Raw genomic sequence first — 23202 nt, forward strand, 5'->3', positions numbered from 1 at the left:
AAAACTCAATCCTTTGGTAAAAATACAAAAGGAACAAAAAAAACATAGCCTCATATTCCAGCCGTAAAGCTATATGGCGAGCTTTTTAACACGATGAACATCAATAATCGCTTATTTTTTCCAAACAAAAATTAAAACACGATGAAAGAGTTTAGTTTATTGGAGTTGAAAATATAATACAATTCTTTTTACAAAAGTTTCTCAAAAATTTACACAGTAAATGCATCATTAAAATAATACCAAGAGAAATAATTGGTTACATACATGTAAAAACAGTGAATTGAAAGCAAATTATAACCAGTGCTTTGTGAGAACCAAAGAACACAGAGAGTTTATTTGAATTATTAACATGATCTGCATCAGTGACCTGCACTGCAAAACATAGGCTACATATGAATATTCAAGAACAAGTCTTCCAGATGTAAGTTAAACCTAATGCTCAAAGTACAACATTAGCTGTAGTTCTATTCTAGTTGAGGCACTTCAATGTTTCACCAACTAACATTTATTATACTTTAGAAGTAAAAAAAGCCTGTTTTATTTTCGATTGAGATATAATGGTCAAGTTAGCACCTATATGTACTACATAAGAATCTTCATATAACCATCACTGCTAGAGATCAAAAACTACAAGATCTCAAAACCAATGTGGTTACAAAAAATGGAATGTAATGCATCATTCAGCATATTTGGCAGTGAAATAGTAAAAGCTGTTGCTTATGTTGAGAATACTATAATGTACACGAGGTACGGTTTCTTTTAGCACCTATATTTGTACCCAACATGCTTACACATTAAAGGAAAAGTTCACCCAAAAAGGAAAATTTTGTCTTAATTTACTTATTTTTGTTCCAACCCTGTATAAATGTCTTTGTTCTAATGAACACAAAGAAAGATATTTGGAAGAATGTTAGCAATTTTCAGTTCTGGGACAACATTCCATAGTTGAAAAAAACGATTGTATATTTTTTCTTCTGATGAACACAATAGATATTTTGAAGACTGTAGGAAAGCATTAAAAAATTTTCTACTGCGGTAGTCAATGATGACCCAGCACCGAAAATTGCTAGCATTCTACCAAAAGTAATTTAAATACTTTTGAAACTTGTAAACTTCTAGTAAATGATGACATAATGTTCATTCATGTGTGGAATATCACTTTAAAGTCCCTGTGAAACGGAAGTTATGATTGACTTCTTTTCTGTATCTTGATGTGTATCTGAGTGAAACTAATTATTATTAATAATCGGACTAATTATTTATAATAATCATTGCAACACTGTGTAAAACAGTTCAAATTTTCCTGTTTGATTACATGGTGACTTTAAAACTGATGATATATCGAAAAATTTGGCACTTTTATTTTGAAAATATGGGATTCATATATATATATCTTTTTTTAAACATGGGGCATTAAAAGAATGTTCTGTGTTCAATATATTTCCCTGTGTAGTAGAGTACTTACAATGGAAGTCTCTGGGGCCAGACATTACACGTATGATTAAAAGAAATATTAAAATATAGAAGTTCATATTTATTCAGTATACTTGTTAACATGAGTCTAAGGACCTGTTTGTGTATGGAAAAAGACCCTTAATACAAGTACAAGCTGAACTTATTTGTGCCTTCAGATGTCCCAAATACTGCCATTGTAAGTATTTTACTATGAACGAGATTTTTGCTTGTTTTTGTTTTACCAATTACAAAGTGTTTCTGTGACAAATGGGAGCATGCCACAGATGAGGAGAGTGGATACACACTAAACGTTCCTTTGAATCTTAAAATCACTGCCAACATTTTAAAGTACTTTTCAAGAAGAGTGGCTGTTACATGTTCCTTACATTATCAATACTGCCAACTAAATATACAGGTAATAAATAATCAAGTAGACCAAACATGTCAGATATTTTAAGGCCAGAGTTTCCTGCTTTTCCTGAGAGAGAGGAGTGTATTTGAGAAGATCCGAATGTTCAGATAAAAGCATCCAGCTAATGTCAGTTTCTACAAGTGAATATGTTTTCAAGAAAAGTGGTGCAGAAAACATGATACAGCACCTTGGGTCACAGATGGAGCAGTTACACGGTAACTGCTCAAAAATAAAAGTGTTTGATCCAGTTGTATACAGCATATCTGACACTTTAACTGAAATAAAAAATACCAACCCTGCCGCTCGTACAAGATCGTGCAAAAATGCAGGGAGAATACGGTGCACAGGTATGTTAAAAAAGGTAGAAATCAGTGATAAATATGAGATTAAGTTATCGATACAGAGCCGGGGAGCAACCGAAGAAATCCATGCCGGTGTATCGGGGATAACCTTCTAGCACATTCACTTCCACTGGATCAAATTTCCAATACTGGTTTCCTCTCAGGAAGTGTGCGAAGCCTGTGAAGACAATTACAATGGAAATCACATTCAATTTGTCATAATTCTATTCCACCAAATGAATAAACATGTCTGCATCTGATTTTCTATTTGGATTTACGTCAGACTGTCGGGATAAGTCAGAGTGACACCCGTACCGTAGCGATCTTGGAAAGCAGCGTCTATGTCATTGGGTATGCCCCTCCAGTCCCTCATGCTGCGAGAGTGAGTGGTGTCTATGCGGTTTTCCAGCAGGTTGAATCGCCAGTAGTTGCCTGATTTGAAGAAGTAGATCTTCTGGGTCTTGTCTTCTCCCCACATGAGGGCAGCTTGGATGTCTTTCACGGTAAGACCCAGCCGATGAACGGAGTCCGGCCCAGTGATCTGCCGCTCTGCGTCAAACACCCAGTAACTTTGCCCTGTAGAGACAGTGGGTGAGATAGGTAACAAAATAGGTGATGAATTTACCATTCTCCATAGACTTCAATTGAAAATGAATTTGTGTAATATAAATGTTAGTCTTAATCTATGAACCTAACATAGTTTCTATTGTATCTTTTTAATTGAATGTCTGGCAATTTTAAATGTATTATTTTAGAAATGTAACATCTTATTTATTATGAGACAGCGTACCTTGGAAGAACCAGATATTTCCAGATCTGTCCTCAAAAGCGGCATCAATTTTTTCAGGGATTCCTCTCCAGTGCCTGGACGCCAGCGCGGGATATCCAGCCTGCAGTTTACCTTCACGAATCCTCCACACGTAACCCGACTTGAAGAAAAACAGCTCGCCTCGGATCATAGATACTGCATCAAAGTCTGTCTGACAAGCATCAGGCTGGGAAGAAGATAGATTAAGGCATCATAAACAGATTGGAAATGCTTTTTTTTGTTGCAATAATTCAGTTTATTTTATGATGGATTGTGTTTTTCACAAAACATATTGTCTTACATTTTTATAAGCTAAGCTGTTTACGATGATGATCTAGATAAAGATGGGCTGGCAAATATCTACAAAAATGTATATAATGCATACATAATGCTGTCGCTGTCCTTCTGAAACCTTGCATTTCCAAATGAGCTGTTTTACAGAAAATGGTAAAACACTGAGCATTCGCACACTGTTTTCTCAAAGTTGTCTAACACATTTTATTGGTTAGATATTTGCTAAACCCTGTGATAGTGACTATATAATGATAATGATATATGGTAAAGAAAATAAAAATCATGAAATATGGAGATACAAAGTTTCATAAGGATAGCAGCGATATGCAAAATCAAACACTATGAACAATTTAAGGTGAAAGATAGAATAATGCCAAACATGCACCATTGTGATTTCAATTTCGTTTGTTTCTGGGGCTTCAGGCGGTATCTCATTCTTCTCTACTTTCTCCTCCATTTGTTTGGCACCGTACAGGGACTGTATGCCCCGCTTGTCATCCACACTTAGCAGAAGCGGGTACGAGAATGAGTAGAAAGGTGACATTACAGCTCCAGGTTCTAGGGAGTGTTGCAGTCCTAAAACATGACCGATCTCATGAGCGGCCACCTGGAGGAGGTCAGTACCTACAGAAAGGATTATACAAACAGTAATGGGTTCTGATGACATATTTATGTTTGAATGCCTTACATGGCAATCAGCATTTATTTTACATTACAATTTAAAATGAAGTATAACACATATTAACAACATTTCACAAAGGTAAGGTCGTCCTCTGTAGTCCGGTGTTAGCGGCATCTAGTGGTGAGGTTGTGAATTGCAACCAATGGCTGACTCCACCTCTCCTTTTTGAAGCACTACGGCGGCTGACTTAGGGCTAGGATGTCTTCACGTTTTCACTTCTTTGCTGAAGGAGATAACGTATATACGAAACACGCTCTGGCGAGCAGTTTGTCTGTTTAGAGCTACAGTAACAACATGGCGAATTCCATGCAAGGGGATTCTGGGTGCATGTAGATAGACAAAGCTAAAAGTAAGGTGATAAAAACATAATACTTCATTATGTAAAGGTCTTTATACACCTCTGAAGACATAATTATGTATAATATATTGTATTTCTGTCAATAGGTCCTCTAAAAAATTATACATTGGACCATTAAAGGATAAAATTGTGGTGTGAGATCAGCATTTAAACACATTTATATACAGATTTCTCAGACTCCGTCACTAACCCATGTTGTTGCCAATTGTCCAAGACTCGTCATAGTCAAAGTGGATGTCCCCCTCCCGATATGTTCGGGGAAAGAATGCATGGGCCAGAATACCTCCTGGGCCATCAAAAGGTAGGTTGTCTCCATGCCAGTACCTAAATGTCAAAAACAATAGCGATTTCCATACTTTGTTCCGAATTCAAGTCCTGTTAGCATAACAAAAACTGCACACTTCATTGCACAAAATCATTAAACAAGAACGAAAATATGACCCTGATAGAGCATTGGCTGGTTCTCACCCTTATAACATTTCTGATTCTTCGAATCCAACATCAGATATTTAACAGAATGCTAAATTCCACCCTGGCCGAATGCTGTTAAATCAACTGAGCCTCCAATTTTCCATTGTGAAACCAGAGAGGATAAATTACCAACAAATCCTTGCAACATTCAGAAGAACCACTTTCAGAAGAAATGGCAATGGAAAACTCAGATGGATGCTTGCTCCATTGATATTTCAAATCTTTTGGAACTTCCAAATCTCAATGCTTTACTGCACGGTCAGACCTTTACATGTTTCACTTTATGCGTGATGGAGACAGATATTTCCATCCACTTTGAAGAACATCAGTAACGTTCATAAGAGCTGTTAGCGCATGTAACAAGTACACATTAGCGCTTTAACAAGAAGCCACTTTTTAATAGGAAACAAGGTTTTAATTTTCAAACAGCTACGTGGCACAGAGTCCCTTATTGGAAAATTCTCCCGGAAAAGCATGCGGCAGCATGGAGAGCTGGAGAAGGAGCATGCGCAGACGTCACTTTCACTTGTGTGCAGGAGAGAGAGAGCATACGTCCGCAAAGTTCAGGTGTTTTTTTGTTCACATTTACATTACATTTACATTTAGGCATTTGGCAGACGTTTTTATCCAAAGCAACTTACATTGCTTTATCCTATACATTTTACATAGGTATTTTAAAATCCCCTGGGATCGAACCCACAACCTTGCATTGTTAACGCAATGCTCTTACCACTGAGCTACAGGAAAGCTACAGGAAATTCATCACTGCATTTGGGTGATGAATTTTATATCAATGGTGGACATAACGCTGGATTTGGAGATCTTTGAAACTGATATATTGAGCCGTCCCAGCGCTAAAAGATGCCGGACATGAACCGTATGCGATGAGTGAAACTGATGTGTGTGATTTGTTGACAATGTGCTTTAGTTCAGCCTACCCCTCCCCCCGCACGCGCCGTATGATTTCGGAAGTAATCGTACAGCTGTATCTATCTTTTATAAATGTGATCAAACTAAATACTCTAAATACGACGTATGCAATACTACTCTATAGGTACTCGAGAATAATATGAGATTGGCAGAAACCAATGTGTGTTAGGGCCGCTTTAAGGCATTTGTGTGCATGCCAAATGAAGGCATATGCTCAGCAAAAAACAACAAACATTCCTCTAAGAAGTGCACTTTGTAGTGATAATCTGCTTCGATGAAAGTCACGCTTTGCAACATGTAGGTTTTGTTTTTCAAACCCAAAGTGAAGCATGTTAACACTGGGATTTCGAGCACCCTTGCGTGTCCATACGTAAAGCAAATATAAACCTGTGAACTAGCCTCGCAGATGTTCTGAGTTATGGCTTTCCTTTTCTTTCAGTGTCCTGTTACCATGGCGGTTCATAAAGTAACACACGAAAGGTAAATTTTCGACCCATAATCCTAAACCGACACCCTCTCTAATCTGCCGCTTCTACAGGAGATGAAAAGCATCTGTGTTTGCCTAGTGAAGTGGAAACCTTTCCTTTTTGTGTCCGCGCACACACATCTCTTAAATGACAACGTGGTGTTACAAGTTTTAGGAGACGAATGGTGAACGACATTTAAAGAATAAGATGAGAGTTGATAAAATGAGATTGTATGTAAAATAAAATCATACTGTTACTTCTAAAATTTGAACTCCCAATCCAGTCCCAAAATGACTTGTTTGTTAGTTTATTTATTAGTAATATTGATACATATATGAAATAATATTATTAAAGATGAGGTAATGATTTCTTTACAATGTTAAACGTGCTGGCTTCTCAAGCTAAACGTAGTATTTCTGCGCTTGATTCACTCCGGCAGGGTTTGTACAGGATTCTTAAAGTTTTTCCGCACGTGGATTCCCGTTTCGTCACAAGGGTTCTTAGTCCCTTATTGGACAATTCTCACAGAAAAGCACGCCCAGGCCTTGTTCTGTATCTTGCTACAGTATGTGCAATGCCACAAGAAAATATACTGAACCCAAGAACAAACCAACAAGTGAGCGCTGTTTCTCATTTCACATGCTAAGAAGTTGAAACCAAAAATAAAAACCACTAACACAGATTAAACCTGGTATTTGGTGGGAAATTTAACTGACATTAAAACATATAATACGACCCCTTTCAAACAATATGATAAGGAATGGGGTCATTATTGATTTCCAATATCTCCTATGCATTCAGGAGCATCTTTTTACCTGTTGAAGTCAATAGTGATATCCGCCCGGCCGCTGGTGACCTCAGTAAAAGTCAATGGGGTGATGTTGCTCCAGGACCGGAACGCCTCGTTCAGTACATCTCTGACTTTCTCCAAGCTCATCTGCCAAGGTGTGCGCATGATCCTGTTACACAAACGCACACAGAAACTCTCATTTTCGACCACCCAATGTGACTTTCACTTGCTCTCTGCTGCATAACCCTAAGAATCTACTTTATGTGAAAGTGCTTGCTACTCTCCTTGGTGTTTCCAAATGTAAACCAAAAGAGTTTGGTCTATGGTTTGCATATGGAACTGAATCTAACAGCTGTAAAAACACAGACTGCCTAAATGTGCACCCAGATATGGATTAGACACGGTGTTGACCACAACTCAACTCCTGCATTCATAACACAAATCTGATACCTCATATTGTGACAGTGATGGCACTCCATGCAGGTTTATTTAAGTATGCGGGTCTACCAAAAATACACACTTTTGTATCATATTTAGGACTCAGACCCAGATAGATAGATGCACTTTGCACAAATCTTTCCTCTGATGTACGTCTTTAAAAATTAATACAACCACATCTGTGAAGCTTCTGTCCTTCAGCTACAACGACCGGTAACTCTGTGTTGTTTTTCGTGCATGGACACCTCCACATTTTGGTCATTATTAGCTCTGTGGGACTAGTATCGCTCTGGGGCTGCATGTCGGAGCCACAAAGCATCTCAGATTGTTGGGCCCCTGCAGTCTGCAAGCCCAGACAGGAGATTTGACAGCAGGAGAGAGCCCAATACTGGAGTCTGTGGATTTAAATGTTGTCTCTGCCATTTTTGTTTAACCAGTTTGAGAACCCAATTCTTATCTAAACTTAAAAAATAACATTACAGGTTTCACAAAGTTTACAAACCGTATTTCCTAGACTCCAGTGTACAATGTCTCTCAACTCATATTTTGGGTGTCTGTTCATGTTAACAGTCATAGTTTGGAGCTGTATCAGGTGACTGAATTGAAAGCAGGGGAGTGGGGGTTTTCATATTTAGTATCTGTGAGTTCACTGTGCACATGTACAGTCCATCATTAGGTGAGGACAGAAATTACAGAGGACAGAGAGGTGCTATAACCCATAAACAACCGTCGGAGGTGTGAGTCATGACGGCTCATAAACACACGGCATTAGAATGCTGCTGACTTGGGTTTTGTTCGAGATAAAGTACATGTGTTGCTTTCTTGACATCAGATTTTGATGAAGCAGCATAGTGTGAATTACACAATGAATTCAGTTGTTTTCATGAGTTCTGTTTTAATTAACAGGTTAATTTCGAATGTTGAATCCAACTTCATCTAAAACCAACTTTAGCTAAATTTACCATGATGAAAGATACTGTTAATTTTTTATACATGTAATATCTAATGGAGATAAAGGGATTGCTCACCCCAAAATAAAAATTCAGTCATAATTAATTTATCCTCTTGTCATTCCAAGCCTGTATATGACTCTTTCTTCTTCAAAAGAAGATATTTTGAGAAATGCTCAGTGATTTTCAAATGGAAGTCATTGGGGGCCAGTGTAGTTCGGTGGCCAAAATTCTTCAAAATATCTTTCTTTGTGTTCTGCAGAAGAACGTCATATAGGTTTAGAACGACATCTGAGTGATTTGACATGACGAAAGGTTTTCATTTGTAGGTGAACTATTAATGGTGGTCAGCAGACCCACCCAAACCCACTGGCAGCTCTTATTCTACTTTTAGTGTTTTTCATTTTTATCTTTACAGTATGCAGACAAAAAGACTCTACCCTCCAGCAATGCCGCTTTATGGAGAATCATGGGAGAATTGTGGAACGCACCATAAATCAGGAGCATTTTTAATAAGTTCAGTAGTTGTACAGGCTGATTTAAGACTAAATTCTTTGTCTGGGGTCTCATCTCACCCCCTGCTGAGAGGTTAACTAAAAACTCTCCTACCGGAACACACATGAGCACTCTTAAATGTAACATTGTCTCTCTAATGGGGTCATGACCTCACGACTCTAGATTACAGACCGATGGACTATGTCCGGTGGAGATCTCCTCTGACAAAGATGGTAAGGCGAATCTATCATAATGTAAAGTGGTGACCACACAATCACAATAGAAAGGTCAGTATGTCATTCACAATGGTTTCTTAAAAAACAATGAAATTCATGTTGACCTGACATAGTGCCTATTTGTTAGTGTGTGTACATGGATGGAGGAGAAAAGCACCTCAAAGGGGTCATATGGTGTGAATACGTGTTTATTGTGCCTTTGGTGTGTTATAAGTTGTCCATGCATGTATTAGACACGTAAAATAGATGCATTCTATTTAAAACCGAATGCTCACCCAGACCTGGTTGAAACGCCTTGTGTCCCCAAACCCCCACAAATCCACGTCACTGCGTGGTATGATTTGACTAAGAGAGCCCAAATGTATACGCATGTAAGGTGGGGGTACCTGTCAGTATAATTGCTTTGGAACCTGATGTTCCAAACATGGTCAGATGTTACATTTCCGTCACATGCTTGCAGTATTCCAATCACTAAGCACTGGTTAACTGGCCAATCATAGCACACATCGCTTTTCAGTGCGATAAGCTTTGTAAAAAATGTACACGTTTCAGTGAGGAGGGGCAAAGAGAAGATACAAACATGTGGAAAATACAGTGCGGTTGAACCTTAAATAGTGTATTGCATTACATATAAAACAAACGATAATATTCATTTTAGCCTTGTCATATGAAGGTCCAGTATGTCATTTTTGGAGGATCTATATAATTTCGATATCTATGTCTTCAGAGTTGTATAAGGACATTACATAATAAAGGGTTATGTTTTTACAACCTTAGAATGAGCTATTTTTTCCTTCTTCATTCAATGCAGGTCCACTTGCATGGAGTTGAGCATATTGTTTCTACAGTAGCCCTAAACGGACAAACTACTCTAGCGAGCTCGTTTTGTAAATAAGTTATCTCCTTGTGCAAAGAAGCGAATACGTGACAGCATCTTAGTTCTATGTCAGCCGCCACATTGCTTCGGAAGGGAGAGGTGGAGTGAGCCATTAGTTGCAGTTTGCAACCTCAACGCTAGATGCCGCTAAATTTCAAACACTGGACCTTAAATAAACATAATAAGTGTAATATTTAAACAAGTTTTGTGTGAATCTTTACAAATAAAGTTTAACGCACTCGAGGTGGGCCTCCCTAGAATAAATGCCCCCATAAATCAACCAAATCATGTTTTGTTTTGAATCAGGTTTAGAGCTGGAAAAATATCATTCGATATGTCCTCACTAATATAGCAAAACAAATCGTTGTGTGTGTGTGTTTACTTTAACGTGCGAGTGTGTAGGTGAATACTTTACTTTTTTAAATCAAAGGGGGATTATGGGAGCAGATACATTTTTCGTCTGTGCTCTGGAGCCATGAAGTCCCATGACTGAGACAGTTTACTGCTTCTAATTAAATGGGTGTAAAGCAGAACAGTGTGCGGTTTTCTTCAGACCCGATAACAACTATAAGAAATATGAGAAGATAAAGCGAGGATTAGATGTTTGAAAGAGGTATTTCCTGTGTGCGCAGGAAAAATACTGTAATTCTGCTCAAAATATGAGGAATAACTGCAAATTTTAAACGTTAAATAACAAGCCAGTATATAGCAACATGTGTTAAGATTGGCTGTCTGGGTATGAGAAATATTTGTTTCTTTTAAGAGTTATTTATCAAAGCCCTTATGCAGATGATATTACCTTGGTGATATATCAAAGTTTCTACATCCAAATATTTATGATTTTATGCATTACATTTGGCTATAAAATTAGCAGGTGTAGAGACGCCAACTGGTTGCAATGCTATCCATGCAAAAACTTTACCTGTATGTGAGGTCTGTTTTGTCCCATCGTCCTCCAAACAAAACAAATCGTTTTTGCCGATGACGACTCCCAAGCAAGGCTTCTTTGTGAGTGGAGCTCCCTTTTTTCTGCGAGGGGTAGTCTGGAACTCCACAGCGAGGTCTGTTCCAGTCAGAACCGTTTTTGGGAAGAGACAAGTGTGGCTTCACTTTCTTATTGCTAAAGTCTTCATTGAGTGTTTCCTGATCATGATGGAGTCTGCCCCTTTTTTTAAGGCCCTGGTAATGAGTCTTGGGAGGCCAGTCCTGTAAACAAATACATGAACCGTCAAACGCACACCTGAAGAGATAATTTACTTTATGTTTTGTCATTTATTCACCCTCATGTCATTAAAAACCTGTATATTACTCTTTCTTCTTCAAAAGAAGATATTTGGAGAAATGCCTCAGTTCCTTGTGGAACAGAAAAGAAAATCATTTGAGAAATATTTGTATTGGTTTTGTGTTTATTCAATGAAGTCAATGGGGGGCTAGTGTTGTGTGGCTACTAACATTCTTCAAAATATCTTCTTTTGTGTTCTGCAGAAGAAATTTGTACATGTTCATTCGTAGAGTTTTTGTTATTTTGGGGTGAACTATCCCTTTAAACCATTAAGGCTAAGGCAGATATAAAATGCCTGGTGTTTTTAAATGGTTCCATACCATCCAACTTCATAAAAGCCCACCCTCAAGTCTTTATAACGTTCTGGTGACTAGATGACCTAAATCTCAATAAGTCCAATTGCTTGGAAGAGTTATGTAGAAGATGGTCTGACATCAGAAATAATTTGAGGAGGCATTATCAGAGTCGATTTCCTCAGGCAAATTTTGAGGAAATGGTTCTGTTAATTGACTGGGAGGTGAGCTGCCTGAATGTAAAGTTAGACTGGCCTAATTTCTCTCCGTTCTCCCCGTCACTCCCCTGTGTTTCCTGGTTGCAGTTCTGAGCTCCAGCTGTGCTACAGGCTGTGCTCTCTCTCTCTAATTTGAGTTTGGTTATGAGGCCACAGGGGGTATAGGGTGAACTTTTTCAAAATGCTTTTAAAACATCCTTTGTGGCTGTAGCCATAGGGGGCTTTTAAAAGCAGTAATTTCAAGACAAACTATACTTGGACAGCCATAAAATGTTTAGAAATATAAAGCAGGAGGTCTGAAAGCATGAAAAGGAAAAAGTTATTTATAAGTGTGATTACAGAGAGAACATAGCGCCCATCCCATTATAAAATAGCATGCACTCTTATAAATAAAGATGCTTAAAAGATTGTTTATAGCATTGCAATAAAATAATAATTTTTGGTTCCACAAAGGACCATTTAGTCAAAGGTTCTTGAAAGAACATCTCTCTTACTTCCGAGAAACAGGAGTTAAAGCTAGTTTGAAATTTGCTCTTATTTTAATCTCATGACGTCTGTCCATTTATAGGAGAAACAATAGAGATCTTAAAGAGATCTCATATATGTCTTTCAATGAGACAATGAGTTTTTGTTATGTGGTTTGTTATTAGCGTCCTGAAATTTTTCATTTATTGTACACTAACAGCAACACTTCACCCCCTTCCCTATATTTGCAGCACCAGCAAAGTCTAACATGATATAGACATAAGAATTGCTTATCAAAGTTAGAACACAAGACAATTTTCAACAAATAAATAAGAAAACAGCATATTCGTGGGCAAGTTGAGACAGATATCTTGGTAAAAAAATGCACTGACATGTGAACTTGATAGCAATGTTAAAACATGACCCCCACACCCCCGGCAAAGAGGAACCACACAAATTCCACAGACCGAAGTGAAGAATTCTCTGCACTTCATGCACTCTCTGTTACTCTCCAATCTGCTTAGTGAGCACGGGCTCTTCGTGGGCTGAACCATTATTAAATGCTCATACATGTTGAAAGCATGTCATTTAAGTACTGTCACTAATGCATGCTTTTTGTGCAAAAGTCAAGATTGTTTACTGTGGAGCAGTCGAAACTCTCAGCGATGACAATAGGGTCTCTAGTTTTCTTAAGCAGCAATGCAACTGGAAGAAAAACACCCGGGTGTCTCTGGTTCAACAGGAGTCAAGGGTCAAAGGTTAAAGTCTAAGTCAACAAAACAGAGCCCTAGGGCCAAAACACACATGATCCGTTTTTAAACCTAACACTTAATAGATAGTCTACATGTTGTTAAAAGTATAAAACCATTTTTTTAATCTATTTATCAAAAGTAAAACTTGCATGGGTTTCATATAAAAAATTTAAATAGATTATAAATAGATTAAAACATACTTTAAAAATATATAAACTATATAATATAATGCTTAAAAAGTATAAACATAAAAACTTATCCAACTCATTTTGTAACCACATTTTATAAAAGGGTTATCATATTTTATAAAAGGTGGAGGTGATAAGTACATAGAAGATGGCTCGGGTTTTATGATGTAATGCCAGATAGGTGTGTATTAACACCTGAAATTGCTATGAAAGCTAAAGCCATAACTCAAGACAAAAGCAGCATGCAAGCCGAGACTCATTGTTTGCTCACAAATCAATCTATCATTAGCCTTCGTGAAAGATCTTTGTGCATCTATGAGTAATATTTTCTTGTATCATTTACAAGCGCAACATTCATCCCAACACAAACTTCTCACTTTAATTTCAATCCTTTCTCTACCAGACATTCCTTAAGTCTGGACGAATTTTACAGGATCCACCTGCATGGAGTGAAATAAGTGAAGCTGTGAATATTTATTCACCCACAGGAACTTCTTAAGATTTACAACTGTGGTTACACGTGTGCCATATAAAACAAAGGTCTCTCTTTAAACTTTATCATGTGGAAGCGTTGGGCCAATTTTCTCCTCAGGTGATGTTTTTACGATAGCTCCCTGGCAGATACCTTATATGCTTTTCATCAGCTGAGACATAAACACAATTGCAAATTATTTTACCTCAAGCAATATTCACACTTTTACAAATCAAAAGATCTTGCATGTGGTGGAAGATCAATTCATCTCAATTTAAGGTCTAGTGTATGAAATGTAGCGATATCTAGTGGTGATGTTGTGAATTGCAATCAATGATTTACTCCACCACTCCCCTCTGCCTTTCGAAGCACTGCGGTGGCTGACACACGATAACGTATTTACGAACTATATATAGAGCTGTTTGTCCGTTATGGGCTACTGTAGAAACAACATGGTCAATTCAGTGTAAGGAGACCTACGGTGTGTGCAGAAATAGCTCATTCTAAGGTAATAAAACATAAACACTAAGTTATGTATATAACACTGCATTTCTGTCTATAGATCCTCCAAACAATTACACCCTGGACCTTTAATATCCAAAAGTGCAAAAATAAATGGAGTAAACTCTACATAAATGATATACTGCTCATGGATACAGATTCGTTTCTGTTATCATAACATGTGCACCTGTGCATTTCTAACGTGACACAGTTAAGTTTTCAGGTAAAAACAAAACGCAACGTCCATGAGCTTTAGGAAAACCTAGAAGAAAAGAACTGACATGTCAGAGCAAGAACTTGGTTTGGAGTGGGCTGGTGTTCCTGGCATCGTGCCAACTCCATAGGGCTTCTGAGGATAACCTCTTTGTTTTGTAGCCAAATCATTCTCTTGGGGGCATCCGGCTGATGTCATCTCCGACCACATCCCAGTGTCTGCACCAGGGAAGCACTATGCTGTAAATTTAAAAACACGCTCAAACATACTCAAATTCCTTTCTGGATTCGTATCACTGATTTAATACTGAGTCAGCAAGACTTAAAAATACAGCCAAGAGCGCTTTCAATCTTCCAGCCTCTCTTACATTTACATTTATTCATTTGGCAGACGCTTTTATCCAATGTGACTTAGAAGTAGGAGAGGATATAAACATTTTGTCAACACGCTAAACGGTACCATTAGTTTACAAGGCCATGCTACTAGGAGGATTCAAGCAAAGCAGAGTATGAAGAACAACTCTTTTTTTAGACAGACAGTCAGACAGTTATTGGTTAGTCAAATAAATGCAGAACAGGTATGTTTTGAGATGTTTTTTGAAAGTTGTGAAGGATGCTGCAGTCCACCACAGGGGAACCGAATGAGTAAAGGTTTTTGCGAGCGATTTGGTGCCTCGCTGTGATGGAACAACCAGGCGTCGCTCATTTACAGATCGAAGATGATGGGAGGGGATGTAGACCTGGAGCAGTGAGTTAAGGTAAATGGGCAAATTTGCCGTTATCGTTCTGAAGGCCAGTGTCAGAGATATAAACTTGATGCGGGCTGCAACTGGCTGCCAGTAAAGTTAAATCAGTAGGGGTGTTACACTTTTTTTTGGGGCCTTAAACTTCTGATCCAGGCATCTCTTACTTAGTAAATTATACTGTATGTCACTTTCAAGTGACCATGCAGAGAGAAATGGCAAACAAGACGTTCCATTGGCACATTAAAATAGGCCACACTTGAGATAAAGAATGAACATGCCAGAGGAAATCAGACTAGGGTAAATATTTACCACCAAAAACCCTCAGAGATCTGCATTCTTTCGGGTTGTATACACAAGTGATTACAACGAAAGGGAAGATTGTTTTGTGGGAACAGGATAGAACTATGTTGATGGAAAATGATAGATGTAACCATTCAATACGACGGTCTATGCAGATGAGTTTGTACGGAAATAGCTAGCGGACTACTGCACTGGAAACATGTGTTCCAGAGGAATATGTTATTACTCAGAGGTTGCTCATTCATAGCTCAGCTTTGTTCTGATGAATACAGAATAAGATATTTGGAAGAATGCTTGTAAGCGAACAGTTTACCCCATTGACTTTAGTAGAAAATTATTACTATCCTAATACTATATAATTGTTTGTTTTGTTGAACACAAAAGAAGATATTTTGAAGAATGTGGGACAGCAAACGGTTCTGGGGCATATTGTAATTTTTCCTACTATGGTAAAAGTTTGCATTTGCTCTTCTTTTAATCTCATTCATGTCGGTGAGAAAAAAATAGAGATGTTAAATCTCATCTGATTTTTTATGGGCAGTGCAACTTGTAACTTTGTTTTTCAACTAAAGAGAGTTTGTAAATGACAAATATTATGATTCGCTGAAGTGCTTTTATAGGGCACAGCTGGAGATATGTTGTAGATCAATGTCCAAAGCTTAGGTGACAAAATTGGAGATAAAAATAAGAACCAGGTACGACGGTGTTGCTGGTGTCAGTCATGCTCACATTTGTCCCTTTGAGCAAGAAACCTAAACCTGAAGGAGATGCGTATCCAGGCGACCTTGACCTTACACTTTACTCTCCGAACCCTTGTGTGTGTATATGCCTGTGGCATCTGGATAGGTTCAGCTTGAAAATGTTTTCTGTGTATCTTTCCGTTTGGAGATTGGGTCAAGAGGACAAGCCACACTTAAGAATTGATGCTTTGTGGAACTAGAACAAACTCAAGATGCTTCATAAAACCATAACAAAACACATTACACATGTGAGAATTAAAATGTTTGTGATAATGTAGAACTTATATCAAGAGTGCATTTGTTGTTGATCTCTTTTCTCTTGCTCTTTTCCTACTGGATGCCTTTGGACATACATTATTGATTATACACTAAGCATGTGTTTAGCTAAAATGTTGCATAATATTTGGGGAGTTTTAATAAACTTGTCAAGCATGCACAATGCCTTTACAAACACATCAGCGTTTTTCACTGGGGTTGAGGGGGGTTCAGTTAATGCAGTGGTGGCTATCTGTATACTTAAATTTTCCCTCTGTCAGCAAACACAGGGTTTGTTATCCTTCTCAACGTGCCAGATGACTTGCCCCTGCCTGCATAATCTCCTGCTCGGGCTTTGTCAACATTCAAGAACAAATTGACAGCACATGCTCGGCATCACAGCTGCCCCTCTACATTCAGAAATGAGTCTTTAAAGAGGTCTGGAGCTGGTTTGAATGCAGGTGCCATTCTCGTGTCACTGGCAAAGTGTCTCAAGACAAATTCAATAAAGATGCTTTTAAATCCTTTGATATAATGCAATTATTCCTTGTCAGATTGCTTTGTGTCTGTGGCTATTTATTGTTCTGCTATTTTCATCCCTGTTAAAACTAACCTCTCTTTATTCCCAGATTCAAATAGATGAGCGTTTTTTGCCTACGCCAATATTTTTCCTGGCATAATCTCTTTTTGGGTCTTTGCCAACTGGGTTACAACAGCCATTTGTAGCTTTTCTTTGTCAACTTCCTCTAAGCCATTGGAGACGCTTTCTTTGTGCACAACATTTTTACAGGTTTTAGTTCTTAGAGGATCAGCAGGAAGTTTACATTATAAGACCACATTACACATCATATTTAGGCATCTTCTATCAAATTCAACACTAATGAGTAGACTTCTAATAATACACTTGTTAAATGTTACATACTGTCAAAACAAACAATGCAAGCATAGAATTCATTCTGCACATAAAGCAGAAACAATAAACACAGAACATGCAGACTTACAATGACTCTATGAACCTGTCTGGCATTTTCAAACACACTACCTGAAAAAAACATTTGAGTCTTCAATGTCCCACACCTTAAACAAATTGTTATATTATATATAACATAAGCTTGTTTTAATTCATTATACAACTAAGACAAATCGCATGCATTTTATCAGTCCTGTTATGCTACATTGACTTGTATTGTTCTAAAGCACCTATTGACACAAATCTTTGCAGTTAACAGGTAGGCTACTGTCTTTTGATTGATCTCGAATGCAACATTGTGTTTATTTCAGGCTGTTTGAAGTAGACGCCTCTAAAAGCAGACGCGGTACTTATACATCATGCAAGGTGCATAGATTTCACCATACGAAACCCTGTTTATGTTGTTTAATAGAACATCTCTAGCAAATAGTATAATTGAGGTAAACATTTCAATGGCCAGACTGAAGGCAAATGCTCAAGTATGTAATATGCAATGCAAAATTAAACTTTAAATAGTTTGTGCCATGTCAATGGCTCTTTTTGACAGGCTATATAAAAGTTGCATAAAAAGAATATATTCACTCACCGCAGTTTTGTAACGGTGACTGTTTTTCACTTCTGGCACCGGTAGAGAATAAATGCAAACGAAGCAGTAAATGACTGCTGCGAGAAGTTGTGCGTATCGCATCATCCTCAGATCTGACTCGGAGCCGCACACACACCTGCGCGCGAGGAGCTGTAAAGCACGAGCGGAGAGAGCGCGCGCCTGTCTGGGCTTTAATGTGACTTGTGCAGACAACCCAAGGGATTTTATACCCTCGGTTGTCTTTGTTCTGTTTTCTTCACATTACACATTTCATGGGCTGGAGTGGCAAGTTCACCGGGGGTCTTCTTTAACAGCTATCCCTGGTGGAAAAATACAATCCCCTGCCTGACACAATGTACATTTTAACGAATGCACTGGTTATAAAGGGAATTATACTTTGCGTGGCATATAATGGTGTATATTGGTGGAATATTAAATGCTGGAATGATGCCTAAAACACACTAAAAGGAATGTTGTAGTGGTTTTAATAGAAACGGCTAATGGTTCATTGTGTTTTTAATGAAAACCATTAGATTTCTATAATTTTCTGTTAACTCTGCTGGAATAAAATACTATGAAAACCCAACAGAAACCATTACAGAAATTCTAATGGTCTCTTTTAAAATACCATTATAAACCATTGGCTTTTCCATCAAAACCATTAAAAAAAATACTTTTTGTAGTGTGTTTTGGGCATTATTCCAATAGGATTTAACATCCCACCAATCACATACCAGTTGAACCATTATCCTACAACAAACCCTGTTGGAAAAAAAGCAATAGAAACCATTAAAGAAGTTAAAGTGGTTATAATGGTTTTAAAGGCATTTGTATTGGTTTTAATGGAAACTGTGATGGTTCTACTGGTATGTGATGGATTATATTGGTGGGATGTTAAATCCTATTGGAAAAATGCCAAAACACACTACCAAAAATATTTCTAATGGTTTGATGAAAAAAGCTAAAGGTTCATAATGGTATTATGAAAACCATTAGCATTTCTGTAAAGGTTTCTGTTGGGGTTCTGTTGTTTTTTTTCAGCAGGGAGAAACAATGCAAATGTTTTCCATGACAAATACATTTTTAAACTACCAGCTGGCATTAAAACTATTACAAAATTCCTTTATGGAGGTCATTATAGCTTTCATAAAACCAATTCAATGTAGAATTTCTGAAATGGTTTCTGTTGTTTAAACAGGGAATTGTGGTCCTGCCAACCATAATCGGTCTTTTATTCAATACACGTTTCTGTAGACTATAATTGTTTGTGTTTTCCATCTAGCTTCTATAGACACAATTGAGGAGCACCTGCGTCATTCCTTTTATGGAATTTTGCAAGACAAAAAATTACAGAAATCACTTTAACAATACAATTGTTTTCTTGCCGTTGCGTAAATAGCCAGTGCACATAAAGGCATTGTATAATTGGAATGACCCACCTCTTTAATTTATTATAGGTTATTATAGTAACCACTGGTGCTTAGCGCCTACAGGGTTAATGGTTTTACTTTTTAAAATTCAAGCTGTTTTTTATAGTTTAAGACAAAGCTTGTGTTCTGTATTTGGCTCAGAGAGTGGCACGCTTGATTTATCCGTCTGACCTAAGAGCACCTGACAATGAGAAGACACATTTCTCAGATGCCTCTGGTTAAAGTGCATGAACGGTATTATTAGTTTAGGCTCCATTGTTGAGGAAATTGTCTGCTTAGAAAGCATCTGTAAATTAAAGGGCTTTTGCACTGATCTCTTTTGAACAGAAGTGGTCTGAGGTGTCATCAAGGAAGTTGTATTGTGTCCGAGATCTATATCAATCTATAGGCAGCCGTTTGCTAGACACTGCTGAATTTACGACTGCCAGAGACACCTTTCAAAAATCACATGAATAGTCAAAAGTTGTTTTTAACATAGATTTCATAGATTATTTATTGCTGCTTCTGTGTGTCTAGACCACAACGAAATGACTCATTTTGAAATATGCTGTAAACAGCATTCTTCATCTGTTATGTCCCTAGTTTGTTTGGTATCACACCACTTTAGAAAAATAAGAACGCCAAAGAAAGATCACTCTACTAAATCACTATACATCACTATCGGATGAGGAAAATGCTGAAACTATATACAATGTACTTCCCGTTTTAAAACTTCTACAAAATGAGTCAGTGTCTTCTTTGTCTCTGCCTGTGTAACAAAGGCCCTTGTTTAATTTTGCTCCACGAATTTGGATCCTAACCAAGATAAATCCTGCTAAACGAAGCAGTTTTATGTGAGTGGGCTGATGATGGATTGCAATAGTTACTTTTGGATGGACTTGCAGGTTCTTTTTTATATTGGAGGAGAGCCAGTTATTATTGCTTAAAAGTCTTCCCACTGTAACTGGATTTTATCCAGAGCCATATGTGTGATTTATATTGATTTAATTGATCTATTATTGAGTTACATTTTGAGAAAGATAAGTGAAGATATTTTCTTTTCCAGTTTTTTCCCACTATGATCGGAGGTCTGCATTTCTTTTTTATCTCAGCAGTCTGTGAATCTATCTGAAAAATTCATCTATTTTTCAAATAGCTTCTGCAGTGGAAGTACATCAAATGCAATCATACATAAACATTTTCTAAAACATTTTAGCACCATCATGTGGATAGAGGAAGCATGTTTCTACAGCTTTCTTTCTCCAGACACAACAATTAAATCTAACTTGTTCATTTAACGGAATAGTTCACCTTCAAAATGAAAATGTTATTATTTGTATGTCATCATTTATACACCCTCTTGTCATTTTAAACCTGTTATAGTTTTTTCTTCTGCAGAACACAAAATAAGATATTTAAAAAATATTGGTTACAGAAAACCGTTGGTCCCCATTGACTTGCTTTGGTTTTGTGTCCAATAGAAAGAAAATCACACAGGTTAAAAATGACAACAGGGTGAGTAAATGATGACAGAATTTTTATTTTATGTTCTTTTAATAAATATTTCCTGCTTTCTGTCGGTTCTCCTTAGATGCTGATATCAGTTTTGAAGAATGGATTTTACCATTCACCAACCCCAGATCACTTCAACCTAAACTCCTTTTTTCTAACGACCATTGTTTGTTAACACTTTGACCATCCACAACAAAGCCAAGGAGATAATCAAGGATGTAGAGGCTTTACCCTAAGGACACACTTATAAATCAATTGTGTCCTCAGAAAGCTGTTGGAAAACAAAGAAAGGCTGTCCAGCTTTGTCACTGCACTTCCTTTAAACCATCAACCATTTCCTTCTCATGTTAGAGAACCAAAATGAGGTTGACTCATCTCAAATAACAGGGTCCGTTTTAAACCCCCCCATTAGAAGAGGTAAAGGGGAAGAAACACAATTTATTTTGTTCTTTTTCTGCTTGGCACACCAGGTGTGCAAAGCCGGGAGATCAGAAAACGAAATGAACAGACTCACCTAAAGGTGCTTTATTTTTAAGTTATGTGCAAATACAGCATAAAACATCAATAAGTTTTACCAAATATACTGACTGCGGGGATGGTGGCCATCTTTTAAGTATTTACCTAAGACTCACTCACAGTTTGCTGTGACAGCCGTGCTGCGAGCATAACTGTGATTCTCTTTATTACTGTGTGCCGTAAAGTTAACAGCCTCCCTCTGTAAAATCTGAACATCCAAAGAACGTTTACAGCAGGGTGTATCAAAGTAAGCAAACAAACTATTTGTTGCTTTCTTAAATGATGCTCTTTTTTCTTTCACTATTTGATGTTTTGGCCATAAACTTGTATACAATCTCACTCTTGCTGTCTCAGTCTTCCTTCTTTTCTGTCATCCTCACACATAAGCACACCTACAAAAATCAAAGTCAGCATCTGCAAGGGGTCATTATTGGGAGGAGATCCTAGTCTTCCCATCATTGCATCAAGCTGTGACTGAATCACATAATCACTGGCACCCAACAACTGATCCGTTTAAGAATGGCTAATGATGCAACGCCACATGGTCCCATACTGATCTCACATTTACTTCCACTTAAAATACAAGAAATTAAAGTTGTTCAACACATTTCCAACAAATGGTGCACTACCTCAACCCAAGCTATAATGGTTGAGAAATAGAATGCATATTTTCGTAATCTGCTGATCTGAATTTTGAACAAAAGATGTCTGGTAGCATGTATTTGATCTATTCATGCATATTTTTTATTCTTCCAGAAAATTGTGACAGACAGCTCTAGGTTCTCGCCACAGGGGGAATCCATGTTTTTTCTGTGAAAGACAAATGTGAAGAGAACTGATAGGAGTTCACATCACCCATAGCACACCCATAGACGTTTCATTTATGGTTTGAATGTATAATTTCTCCATATGAGTCTCTATCATATCATAATGATTATGCATTGTGCATTCATCTTGGACCTGAGATGATACTAAAGCCAGGGTTTTCAACACAGGCTCTACTAAATGTATTCCAGGGGGTTTATTCACCAAAAGATAAATAGTCAGTCACCATTTATTCAGGCTTATTTTCTAGAGCTGTATGTATGTTTCAGTGGTTTTGTGTCAATATTAAAGTCAATGGGGTCCTGTGTTGTTTGGTTACCAACAATCTTCAAAATATTTTTCTTTGGCAGAAGAAAGTCATACAGGTTTGGGATGACATTATGGTAAGCAAAAAATGAAAGAATTTGAATTTGATTTATTTGTGCTATATTAGATTGCTCTCGTGGTCTATAAAAAATAATGTCTGTTCACAAGTTAAGATCGTCTCTGGTGAAATTTTAAGAATCATACCTCTATCTTCTAAGCAAAGAACGTTTGCCTTAATGACTATTCTCCCGACTTTTTACCAGACAGTTTTTCTACAGTTTACAATTAAAGTAACTTATGTAGTCTCTGGACTTCCACAATGAGTGAAACCTTCTTTGTTTCAATGCCAAACATTTATTCGTACAATTTGGAAGTGCAGCCCTTTAATGTTAAGTGAGCTGTAACAGGTGGGTTACTAATGATGCTTACAGGAGAAGAGAAAGTTTACAGTGGAAAAAGATCATATGGTCAAAACCGAGGCTTCCTTTTGCGTCTTTCTGTGCCCCATAAGACTTTTCAATAACAAGGAATCCTGTGAGAAAATTACAATGCTGGAACTCTTACATCCCACCAGGATCACAAACCTTCGGGGGTAAGAATGCAATTCGCTCGCTAATGAACTGCGCAACAAAGGACGCTGGCAAATGGT

General features: G+C 37.6%; 1 protein-coding gene across 1 annotated transcript; it reads right to left on the reverse strand.

The window, feature by feature from the left end:
- Positions 1-137: 137 nt before the first annotated feature.
- mmp11b (matrix metallopeptidase 11b) lies at positions 138-18160 on the reverse strand. Its single transcript, XM_056731294.1, has 8 exons — positions 17986-18160; positions 10927-11210; positions 7034-7177; positions 4541-4674; positions 3696-3934; positions 2999-3203; positions 2524-2784; positions 138-2386 (listed from the first exon to the last, which is right to left on the reverse strand). Exons 1-8 carry the CDS (start codon positions 18088-18090, stop codon positions 2259-2261), a joined length of 1500 nt encoding a protein of 499 aa, XP_056587272.1. The 5' UTR covers positions 18091-18160; the 3' UTR covers positions 138-2258.
- Positions 18161-23202: the final 5042 nt, after the last annotated feature.

This window comes from Triplophysa dalaica, chromosome 19 (genome assembly GCF_015846415.1).
Source record: "Triplophysa dalaica isolate WHDGS20190420 chromosome 19, ASM1584641v1, whole genome shotgun sequence".
Taxonomy (NCBI): Eukaryota; Metazoa; Chordata; class Actinopteri; order Cypriniformes; family Nemacheilidae; genus Triplophysa; species Triplophysa dalaica.